The sequence below is a fragment of the Danio rerio genome, chromosome 8 (genome assembly GCF_052040795.2).
Source record: "Danio rerio strain M-AB ecotype USA chromosome 8, GRCz13ab, whole genome shotgun sequence".
Lineage (NCBI taxonomy): Eukaryota > Metazoa > Chordata > Actinopteri > Cypriniformes > Danionidae > Danio > Danio rerio.
In genome coordinates this window covers 13,816,965-13,829,038 of record NC_141028.1, presented here as the reverse complement: position 1 = coordinate 13,829,038, position 12,074 = coordinate 13,816,965, and the positions used below count along the sequence as shown (strand labels likewise).

At 35.5% G+C, this 12,074-nt stretch overlaps 1 protein-coding gene across 2 annotated transcripts in view; it reads left to right on the top strand.

The window, feature by feature from the left end:
• Positions 1–5,404, top strand: part of med27 (mediator complex subunit 27) — a 129,619-nt gene extending 124,215 nt beyond the window's left edge. For both annotated transcript variants that reach the window (XM_088651067.1, NM_200660.1), the window contains 1 exon segment: positions 4,984–5,404. In XM_088651067.1, coding sequence (XP_088507193.1) covers positions 4,984–5,118 — 135 coding nt within the window. In that variant the 3' untranslated portion in view covers positions 5,119–5,404.
• The last annotated feature ends 6,670 nt before the right edge of the window (positions 5,405–12,074 follow it).

Genomic DNA, 12,074 nt, shown 5'->3' with positions numbered 1-12,074 from the left:
CCTGCCTGTAGTCCCGACCTGTCTCCAATAGAGAATGTGAAAATTTTAAAGTGCAAAATCCGACAACGAAGACCCTGTACTGCTGCCCATCTTAAGACTTGAAAGAATGGGAACTGTGCACCAGAATAATGAATAAAGATAACTTTGATAAAGGTGTGGTTGTTAGTGCCAGACTATCTACTGGGATTTTCATATACAACTATGTCTAGGGTTTACAAAAAATGGTCTGAAAACACATCCGACGAGCAGCAGTTCTGTGGGAAAAAAAGAGCTGTTGATGCCAGAGGTCGGAGGATGATCAGAATGATTTGAGCTCATAGAAAGGCTCCAGTAAAACCCGGCTTAGACTACATGATTTTCCCCCAATTATGGCACCATTTTCTTGATATAGAGTGTTGTGGGGATTCATAAACAACAAATGGGCTTTCTGAGATGCAAGATTCAATCATTTCTTATGTAGTAGTGCATAATCAATGCCATATTATTCACTACTTTAACACCGAAAGTTTACAAGTTACAATCAGCTTATTAAATACTGTTACAATAATATTTTTTACTTATTATACCTGTTAGGTAAACTTTTTTGCAGCTTAGGACAATATCATGATAATACCATATACCGTGATAAAAGCTTTCACAATTAATCACAAGAAAATTTTAAATCATCAAAAGTCTACTTAATAGCACGTTTCCACTAAGTGCTTCGGTATAGTACGGTACAGTTCAGTATGCTTTTATGTCAGTTTCTACTCTCAAAAGGTACCAAAAAGTGAACTGTAGCATACCAATTTTTGGGTATGTTTTCAAAAGGAAATCAAAATGCTACCAAATTGCTAGATTCGCAGCAGAGTGTTATTGGTTCACAGAGAAACATCACTAGCGTGTGCGACAAGCCATGAGCATGAAAACAAAAAAGCACCATATTTAAATACACAAACATTACATCATGATAATTAGGGTTGGATATCATTTTGGGTTATTTCGATACTGGTACTAAATCGATACTTTTAAAACGTTACTGGTGCCAAAATGGTCAAAATTATTTGACAAACAATATATATTTTAATCGTTATAAATGAACAATATAAATATATATTTATAATAAGTTTAAAGTAAACATCAATTTATATTTTATATATTTGAATTGCATTAATATATATTTTTTGATCATTTGTTTGCTAGCATGAACACAAGATTTGCATTATGCTAATAACATTAAATTAGCTTACTACTAACCTGTGGAAAGGCTTTCATTAAAATCAGAGAACACCTTTTTTCTGGGTTTGGGGCTTGTGACTACCTTTACATGGACATCAGTGATCTAATGATTTAGATCACATGAGCTTGAGTTTGTTATCTTTGAAATAACGAACTCAAGCTCATGCTGAAAACCTGCGCGTGATCACTGATTTTTACATTCTTTCAGAAACGCACAAGCGTAAAAGTGAAGCAGGATAAAACAAACGAACAAATGATTCTTTCAGCAACCTAAAACAAGAATAGACTGCCGTATTTAACTATTATCATCACCTTTTGGACTATAATGAACCCAGAATGACAAAATTGCTTTCTAACAATAGGTTACATGTGCTGGTGAAGATTAAAGATACAGATGAGATGTTTGTACTGACTAGGCTATATGTTTTCTTTTGTTTTTGAACCCAAATTCGGTCTAAGCTGAGTTGTATGTAATTGTTCAGTAATTATTTGTGTATTAAGCATCTGTTTTGTGAGAAGTGCTTCCCGTATGATATGTGAATGACCAGTACAGCTTTGCTTTTTAACATTTCTTCGAATGAGAATGACATTGACTGCAACTTTCTGTCATACACCACTCCTACCAATGGTACCATTTGGCAGTGGAGACACAAGCCTTATAAAGGTGACCTGTACTGTACCAAACTGTACCACTCAGTTGAAACGAGGCACAAGTGACCAGATCTCAATCCAGTTGAGCACCTTTAGAAGTGGGAGATTCACATCTTCACATCATGGATGAGCAGTCAACAGATCCACAGCTTTAGATGCTATCTTGTCAGTATTGACCAAAATCACTAAGGAAGCACCATGTTGAATCCATGCCACAAAGAATTAAGGAAATTAAAAATGGGGCCCAGCTTGTTACTAGCAAGGTGAACATAATAAATTGGACTGTTGTGTGTGCTAATTGGAGTATGAATAACAGGGAAGGGAATCAGTGGAGGGTGGTTTGAGTCGGCAGATGAATTAGGAAAGACAATGCGTCCTGACAGGTGCAAGTAAACCCCGGCTGTGCAGAGCGGCCCAGTGAAGACGGGCTGGAGAGGAGAGCAGACACACTCCTCCTGCTGTTAAATCAATGTCTGCTTGTGACCGCTGTGAGACCCACAGACCCTCATGCTGATCTCACACCACCAATGCCAATGCAATGAGGCCAGCCGAGGGTGAGGCCATCCGCTGGCACACTTACTGCATTTTAGCCGGGAAAATAAGCTCTCCTATGCTTCGGTGTGGTCAAAATGAGTTCAAGGCAGTCTCTTGTGTTCATCCAGTCTTTAAGAGTTTGTGTTTGAAGTTTGTTTACTTCCACTGAGCTATATTGAGATTAAATTATTGCAGAAAGTACATTAAAAAGATATACTCGATGAACATATTCAACTACACCACTATAAATTATAATGATAAAAAGTATACTTACGAACACTCTATTTGTAAGGAATAATTAAGGACGGGCCATTGAAATATTCGAATGTAATCCATGAAGGTTGTAACGCAGCCACAATGTTATTATAAAACATTTCAACAGCTGGAGTCAATTATGTGCCTTGTCATTTTCTATACCTAATAAAACACATCATTTTTAGATGATGTATTTCAATAAATGTCTACGGTTTTTAAGCGTCTAAGCATCAAATGAACTTGGTACAAATGCCTTCGAACAAAATTGTGACAAGGCAGAGTATGAGATCTGTGATGGGTCAGCTTGTTAACAGTGACAAGTGTGGAGGCATGACCAGGACCTGTGGGGTGGAGCAAAACCAGTGGTGTGAGTGTTAAACAAGTCCTTAGACCTGCAGAAGAGCATCAGATTTATGCATTTGTTATGTTTTTAAATGACTAAGGTTGTAACGTTCACAAGTTTCTGTCTAAATCTTAAAACATCGTCAAAAAATCTTGATAGCAGAGCGTAGAAACTATGTCCCTACTAGCAATTTGGAAGTGTTATTGCAGTGCAACACAACGCAGAAGTATAAATGCTCACAATAATAAAATTTGCACACATTAGGGCTCATTCACACAGAATATGTCTTTCCATCTAAAAACACATGATGTAGAGTATTAGAGTGTCACTAAATGCCTGTTATCAGAAACTTTGTGGTGTTTGCCCACCCTCCAAGCTATTCTTATTGGTCCACTTTGGAACTGACAGTGATGAGTAGCACTCTATATAAAGTTCTTACAGTATAACATGGCAAAAAAAAACACTGCACAAAAAAATGAGAGTGTAATGGTCAGGTACCTCCATCAAGCTGTTTTGAAAAGCTACAGGCTACATTGAAAAACAAAGGATTAGTAATGCATTGAAATGGAAAAACCCATTCTGAATGAGCCCTTCGAACGTTCATCAGCCACTCAGAATCGAGCATTCAACAGCCCATAATAGAACTACATCTGTTCATGTTTACATCAACTGAAATTTCTTCCAATATATGTACAGTTAGTAGTGTATAATTTATATGTAAAAAAAATATATATATATTATATATATACGGCCACTTTATTAGGTACACCTTACTAGTACCGGGACCCCCTTTTGCCTTAATCTTTTATGATATAGATGCAACAAGCTACTGGAAATATTCCTATAGATTTTGCTCCATATTGACATGATAGCATCACATAGTTACCGCAGATACTGCAGTGCTCTACTGGATTGAGCTCTGGTGACTGTGGAGCCCATTTTAGTACAGTGAACTCAATGTAATGTTCAAGAAACCAGTCTGAGATGATTCAGGCTTTATGGCAGGGTGTGTTATCCTGCTGGAAGTAGCTGTCAGAAGATGGGTACACTGTAGTCATAAAAGGAATGGACATGGTCAGCAACAATACTCCGGTAAGCTGTGATGTTGACACGATGCTCAATTGGTACTAATGTGCCCAAAGTGTGTCAAGAAAATATCCCCCACACCATTACACCACCACCAGCCTGAACTGTTGATACAAGGCAGGATGGATCCATGCTTTAATGTTGATGCCAAATTCTGATCCTACCATCCAAATGTTGCAGCTGAAATCGAGACTCATCAGACCAGGCAATGTTTTTCCAATCTTATGTCTAATTTTGGTGAGCCTGTGCGAGTTGTAGCCTCAGTTTCCTGTTCTTAGCTGACAGGAGTGGCACTTGGTGTGGTCATTTGCTGCTGTAACCCATCCATCTCAAAGGTGGACATATTGGGCTTTCAGAGATGCTCTTTAGCACTCCTCGGTTGTTTTATGAGTTACTATTGCCTTTCTATCAGCTCAAACCAGGCTGGCCATTCTCCTCTAAACTCTGGCATTAACAAGGCATTTGCGCCCACAGAACTGCCGCTCACTGGATAGTTTCTCTTTTTCAGAGCATTCTCTGCAAACCCTAGAGAAGGTTGTGCATGAAAATCCCAGTAGTTCAGCAGTTTCTGAAATACTCAGACCAGCCCGTCTGTCACCAACAACCATGCCACGTTCAAAGTCACTTAAATCACCTTTCTTCCCCATTCTGATGCTCGGTTTGAACTGCAGCAGATCATATTGATCACATCTACATACCTAAATGCATTGAGTTGCTGTAATTGGCTGATTAGAAATTTGGGTTAACCCGCAGTTGGACAGGTGTGCCTATTAAAGTGGTCAGTGAGTGTAATAAATATATATATTTTAAGTGTCACAACAACTAGAATGACATGAAAACTCAGCTTGAGATATAAGGCTCTACTTTTAGTATTTGTGTGTTGTTCTTTTTACCAGACCTGGTTAAGGAGCTACATCAAGCTTTTCCAGACCCCGTGTCAGCGCTGTGGCAAATACCTGCAGGAGGGTCTTCCTCCTACATGGAGGGACTTCCGAACTCTGGAGGCTTTCCATGACACCTGCCGGCAGTGACTCTGTACCGGATAACAGCTTTCCATGGCTTGGCCTAGACAACTCAAAGATGCAGTTTCCAGCTTCATTTGTTTGCAGATATCTGTTATGGACATGACGATTACAGCTTTGTTTCACTCTCATTTAGAAGAACATTATTCTCCATCATATTTTTACTTGACTTTGTTTGGACGAAAAGTGTTTCAAGTTGTAAACCATTAGTAGGTCACTATCTTTAATGCCGTACTTGAGCTGTACCTGACAATTTTCACTTTTAAATAAACTGATTCGATATTGTTTTTCCAAATTTTGTCTCAAAATTATTGTAAATGTATACACAAAAACTAATTTTTGGTAACACTTTACTACAACGGGTGTTAATAATCCGTTATAATCATGACCTGACACAAGTCTCAAGCCTCATGTTTATGACCGATATATGACAAGTTTTTTTTTTTCAGTTTATTTATGACAATATGCATTTTTATAATATTATTATTACTTGTAGAGGTATTTATTATATGCATACTTATATTTGTTTTAATAAAAACAGTTTTAGATTTGTCAACCTGTCATGTTTTGGAGACGTATGAGGCATACGAATAGTTTGCTGGAAATTAGAACTGAATTTAGAAATAGTTTTAAAACAAATCTTTGTGCTTGACAAACAAAATTAAATATGTAGGCTAATGGATGTCTTCAGTGGAGTGCGTACAACAACGTTTCTTTATCCACGAAAGTAAAGGAGTAAAGAGTAAAAGTAAAGAGGCCGAATGAAGGAGGCTCATTCTTCATCCTCACGCTGCAGATGCTCTGTTTAACTGTTTTCTCGCTAATAAAGCGTTCAGTTTTTCCACTTGCATAAATTGCCATGTACAGTAAATAGCAAATGCGCCATGTCGCGACACAACTGACTCTTAAAGGGAATGGGAGATGAGACTCTGACTGATTTAATGCATGTTATGCTCAAAACACACCCACAACTCATTAAGAAAATAAGCTCAACCCTGTTAGATCATGTGAATCCAAAACAGGGTTTCGGACACGCCCTTAATGCGTCATGTGCTTTAGACTTTGCGCCTAGATTGTTAAAATAAAGCCCAACGACTGGTTATGTATTTGCCAAATTTTTATTTAAAAGTTTTCATAAGCATGCATAAAATCTTGTAATGTCATAATTATAAAGCTTTCATGACAGTCTTATGAACACCCCCTTCAGATAAAGTGTTACCCTTTTTAATCCCAATTTGTTCATTTCTTTATCTCAGGTAATGCTGTTTACTGTTTTTTTTTTTTCAATAAAACTTCTGCAAATATCAGCAGAAACTTTCTCAGCTTTTTAAATATGCGTCTACAAACTTCCGAAGCTTATTTAAAATGTACATATGCAGTTCATTAAAAATGCATTGCCATTCAGAGTACATTCATAAATGTGCATAGCGCAAAATCACCGTTGCTTTTGCATTTCTCATCATGCAAGTTTTAGAGTGGCAAAGTGAGTCTCAGTGAGTGTTCGCAGGAGAACACCTGACATGATTTCACTTCTGCAACAACACATTATACATGCAAGTCTGAATTATTGAACGCTTTTGTTTTAGGCACCAGTTATTCACATTGACCATTAGAACTGTACAGAAAGTCCAACTTTTCAAAATAGAACCAGCACTGGGGTTGCCAGGCCGGTGTTGTATGTTTATCTAGAAACCTCAATGTAGTGTTACCTTATTACTTATTTCATGTTTGTAATATGTGCGTTATGGTTTAAATTTGATCTTTATGGAGCCACATAGATTAGATGTAATGTATTTACATCAACTGGAGCTAAGAACCTATACTGTACTAATGCACTCGGAGAGAGCTTCACATGCATTTCAACCAAGCGGAAACTCTCCCTGGTGAACCTAATAATAAGGAAGTAACTTCAAAATAGAGCACATTTCTATTGACCCCACTGTAAAAATTGCCAACTTTACAGCAGAAAAAAGGGTGTTTACAGCCTGGTATAAAGAACGGATTTGGTGTATATAGCTAATATTATCCTTCATGACAACTATGAGGGGTGGGAGATTTTTTATAACTCATCCGTTTCATTTAAGTCTGCATAATTAAGGGCGTGGCCACTTGAGTGACAGCTAGGTCTCCCTGGTAGCTGTCACATCAGCTGATTCCAGCTGATTAGCTGCTGAAATTGGCATATTCATAATGTTTTTTTCTGTTGTTTTATGTGGCTTTACACAGTAAGTGTGCTCTCAAACCATTCAAGTTTCCTCCATTTCCCAGGTGAGTAAAATTCTTATCCGAGCAATATCACACGGGTAGCAGTGCAATCTGGCTGTATCCGCTTGTTAAGTGGTGAGTACTGGTGAATACTGTTTCCGAGTCCAAGCCGTCATTCATTTGAGTTGAGAAATCATTCGTTTATGATCTCTTTTTATTCATATCACACATTAAAGTTAATTTTACATAAAGTCATAGTGTACACAACAATCTCTGGGCTTGTTGCATAACAAATACCAACATTTTTACAATTTATAAAAAAATGAATCTCTTTCTGGTCATTGGATAATAGGCATGGACATGTATATTGCGATCGTGACTTTCGGAAGTATTAAATCGCTTTATAAACGTTTATTATTACCATTTCATGAGTCTCCTCATTCAGTTGAATAGAGCACTTGGACCCGGAAGCCGCTTCATGTGACGTCACACTTAACAAGCGGATATGACAACATACAGCCACATCGTATTGCTACTCATGTGATATTGCATTTATACAACAGTTCGACTGCATTATCGTGTGTGTAAAACAGAAAATCTACTTTCATCCGCCATTCCTTCACATCTGCAGTTTTCTCATTAAGAGAATGCAACCATTCCTACTTTGCAAATATCACTTTAGAGCTAGTGTTTAAATGATTCTCTAGTGTAATTTCTAAATACAAAACAGGTTATTTTACTCATGTTTTAAGATTATAAGGCTAAACGGCATGAAATGCCATCAGTCTACAGAGATTCCCCTCACTATATCCCTAATGCAATCAGGAAATCACAATAAATTAATCTAAAAAAAATTCAAGAACCAAACAGAACTGTTTTATAAATACTTATATACCATATGTATAAATGTATTTGTTTTATTTAGGATGCAGGTTCCAGTAGGTCTTCTACTGTATTTGTGATGATTAAGATGCAGATCAACAGATGATTCATCAGAAAAATCAGCCTTCTGCCACTTTTCCAAATAATTGACTATAGAAGTCAAGTTATTATTTGTTGGCTTTTGTGAGGTAGTGCAGTTACACCAACACCATTTATGTTGTCCTAACTCAAAGCAATTAAATATTTTTTTTCGTTTTACAAATATAAGTGGATTGGACATAAAACAAATCAATTGTCCAATAAATACAAAACTTGTGTTGTTTCTGCTCATTTTAAATAAAGTCTGAACAAGCAGCAATGGTCATTTCTTTGAGTGCAACTTTACCTTTTCATAGCATTTTCTAGATCTCAGAATATCCACAAAATATGGAGCATGTGTTTTACTAGCTTTGTGCTTCATTAACTGTAGAACTTTCATGCATGAAGAACATCGGTAGTACATTGAGAGCACTGCAATAGTCCTAAGCCATATATAGCAGTCTAAAAGTTCAAACCATCTGAAAGTCCTAATGAGCAGGCGTATATTCTCACTTTCACTTTATATTCAGAGCTTTGCTGAAGAACTCAAGGAGCTGCGCCGTTTTTGCATGATGGGCTTTGATCAAGTGAAATGATCATTGCCTTCAGATCGCGGCAGAGATTGGAGCTCCGCACTGAAGTCACAGTCTTCGCTCTTGCTTTTTCTCTCCGACGAAGGCTAATTCATACACCTACTCTTCACTCCCTGGTTAAAAGAGCATCTGCTCCCCCAAAACAGTTAGTGAGCACCAGTCTTCATTGCATTTGTATATTTAATACACGTTCAGCCTTCACTCTTCTGAGTTTTTGCTGTCTTTTGTAAGCTGAGAGAGGCTAACAGGTTTAAGTGGATGTTATTTTCGTGTTTCAGTTCTCGAATAAACAGTCTTGATGGGGATTTCAGTATTGGCATATACGTACATTAGAGACTGTACTGTAAAAGATTATATCACTAATCCATGATAATTGAACAATATTGATGTTATGGTTAACGTTAACCATGTTTCAAGATCATTTTTTAAAGTTATACAAGCTGTTTGAAGTCAGTTTATTGTAATTTAGCCTAATTTTAAAGTACTTGCAAAGTATGATTTGAGTCAACTTGTACTTAATGTACAATAACCAATGTGATGAAAAAAAATATATATATACAGTGCTCAGCATATACAGGTACACACAAGTGCTGTCAATCGATTAAAAAAATTAATTCATCGCACTTTTTTTTCTAAAAACTAATCACGATTAATCGCATTTAAAAGACTGAAACTTGGCATTTTGGTTATTCAAGTGTAAAATTAATGTAAACACAAGACAAAAACTATTTAAATTCAAAATATAATTGTTTGTTAGAATTTTTGTTTAACTTGTAACACAGATTTCTTCATGTAAACAACATACCCACAATAAACCGTCAAAATCCTGACTTGACGGCCATATTTATTACAGAAATAAAAACACAGGCATGTTAGTGCCATTTGAATTTCAAAACAATCAATACCAATAAAGAAAAAAAGGATTTCCAAGTTGGATAAGTGGACTGCAAAAAAAAAGCCAAAATACAGGCTTTGCAGATATGGAAAATTATAATAATAATAATAAAGTACTAAATACAAACAATTGTACTCATTGTAAAGTTGTATTTCTGTGAGTTAGAACATTAATTATAAAGTAGAAACAATTTTGCTCAGTCCTCCTTTACATTCATCCAGTTGCTAAGACAGTCCACACCCCTCTCCTCCGCAAAAAGTGCTTCCTGGTCTTATCCATATTTCTTTGCCTGCTGAACACGTCCACCACAACATGAAGTAAAAAAAAAAAAAAAAAACTGCAACTTTTTTTTTTAAACGCGTTAAATATTTCAAATTATTCGCATGCGTTAATGCACTAATTCTGACAGCACTAATATAAATATATATAAATATACATATATATATGAAAAAAATTATATATATATATATATATATATATATATATATATATATATATATATATATATATATGTGTGTGTGTGTGTGTGTGTTGTTGTAATATCTCACATGGATTTAAATGTAAATCTTAACATTTTTAAATTTGTTAGGTGACTAAAATATTGTTTTATTCAATGTCTCTATATAGATAAAATCAGCACTGATCAACCTCTTCATCCAGGTTCAACTTTATTAAACTCGACTGGACTGTTGGACCGGTGTTCTGTCGATTTGTTCTACCATGTCAGGTTGTCCTACCTCCCATTCAAAAGTAGGTAGCACATTTTGATGATGCAATATGCAACCAGTGGTGTGAAGTAACAAATTACAAATACTCAAATGACTGTAATTGAGTCGTTTTTCTCAGAAATTGTAATTTACTAAGTAGTTTTAAAAATGTGTACTTTTACTTTTCCTGGAGTACATTTTTAGTGCAGTATCGGTACTTTTACTCCACTACTTTCCTTTAACCTTCAGTCACTACTTTATTTTTTCTTGTCTACAGTGATTAAGGTAGAAAATCAGTCCTGTGATTCTTCAATTAAAATCGCACATAGAAAGTAAATCGCTTGTAAAATCTTTACAAGCATTGACCCGGAGACGGCATACTTACAGACTGCATGCCACCGATGAGAAAATGAAGGATGCCGACTGTATGGTGTCTGAAATCGCCAAACAGCCTTAAACAATCACTAAATGGAACAAATAAAGAATAGAAGGAAGGGCTGAATGAAGGAAGGGCCGAACAAGGAATGGAAGAATGAACTTTAGGAAGGAAGGAAGGAAGGAAGGAAGGACCGAACAAATGAAGGAAGGACCAAATGAATGAAGGAAGAATTTAAGGAATGACTGAACAAACTAAGAAACGAAGGAAAGAATGAACGAATAAATGAATGAACTAGGAATCAAACGAGGAAGCAACAAAAGAATGAAGGAACAAATGTATGAGTCAATGAATGAAGAAACGAAAGAAGGAAGGACAAAATTATTTAAGGAACAAACGAACAAAAAAATGAATGAAGGAACAAACAAACAATGAAAGGAAGGAATGAATATAGGAAGATCACTAAATGCACTACAGAATGTTACGTTTACACATCCCTGTACCGACTGCATGTAAATGCATCAACTTTTCACAGCGTAATACTCACTTCTCTTGGGTACTTTTAAAATGTCTACTTTTTTTACTAATACTTTGAGTAATATTTACAACAGATACGTTTACTCTGCGTGCACTACATTTTTAGGCAAGTAATGGCACTTTTACTTGAGGGATTTTTCAGTACTTTTTCTAACATTGTATGCAATCCATCAAATTTTGCTACCAGTGTAAATTTGAATGTGGAGTCGAAGCTGAAGCTGTAATATCGCACTACCTTACCTAATCCCTAACTCTAACTTCAGAACCAGTCACAAACAGTGTGGTAGCATAATTAGAGGGGTAGGATAAAATGTCGGGGCACTGGACCAAATAATGTAGCATTTTTTGTTTAGTTTTGGCAAGAATGTTCACCTACTTAAGGATTGCGGCTAATAATAGAAAAAATAATATATTATATAGATATATAATAATATATAATATAGATATATAATAGAAAATGTATAATATATAATATAGATATAATATAGATATATAATAATATATAATATAGATATATAATAGAAAATGTATAATATATAATATAGATATAATATAGATATATAATAATATATAATATAGATATATAATAGAAAATGTATAATATATAATATAGATAAATAATAGAAAACATAATATATAATATAGATATATAATAATATATAATATAGATATATAATAGAAAATATAATATA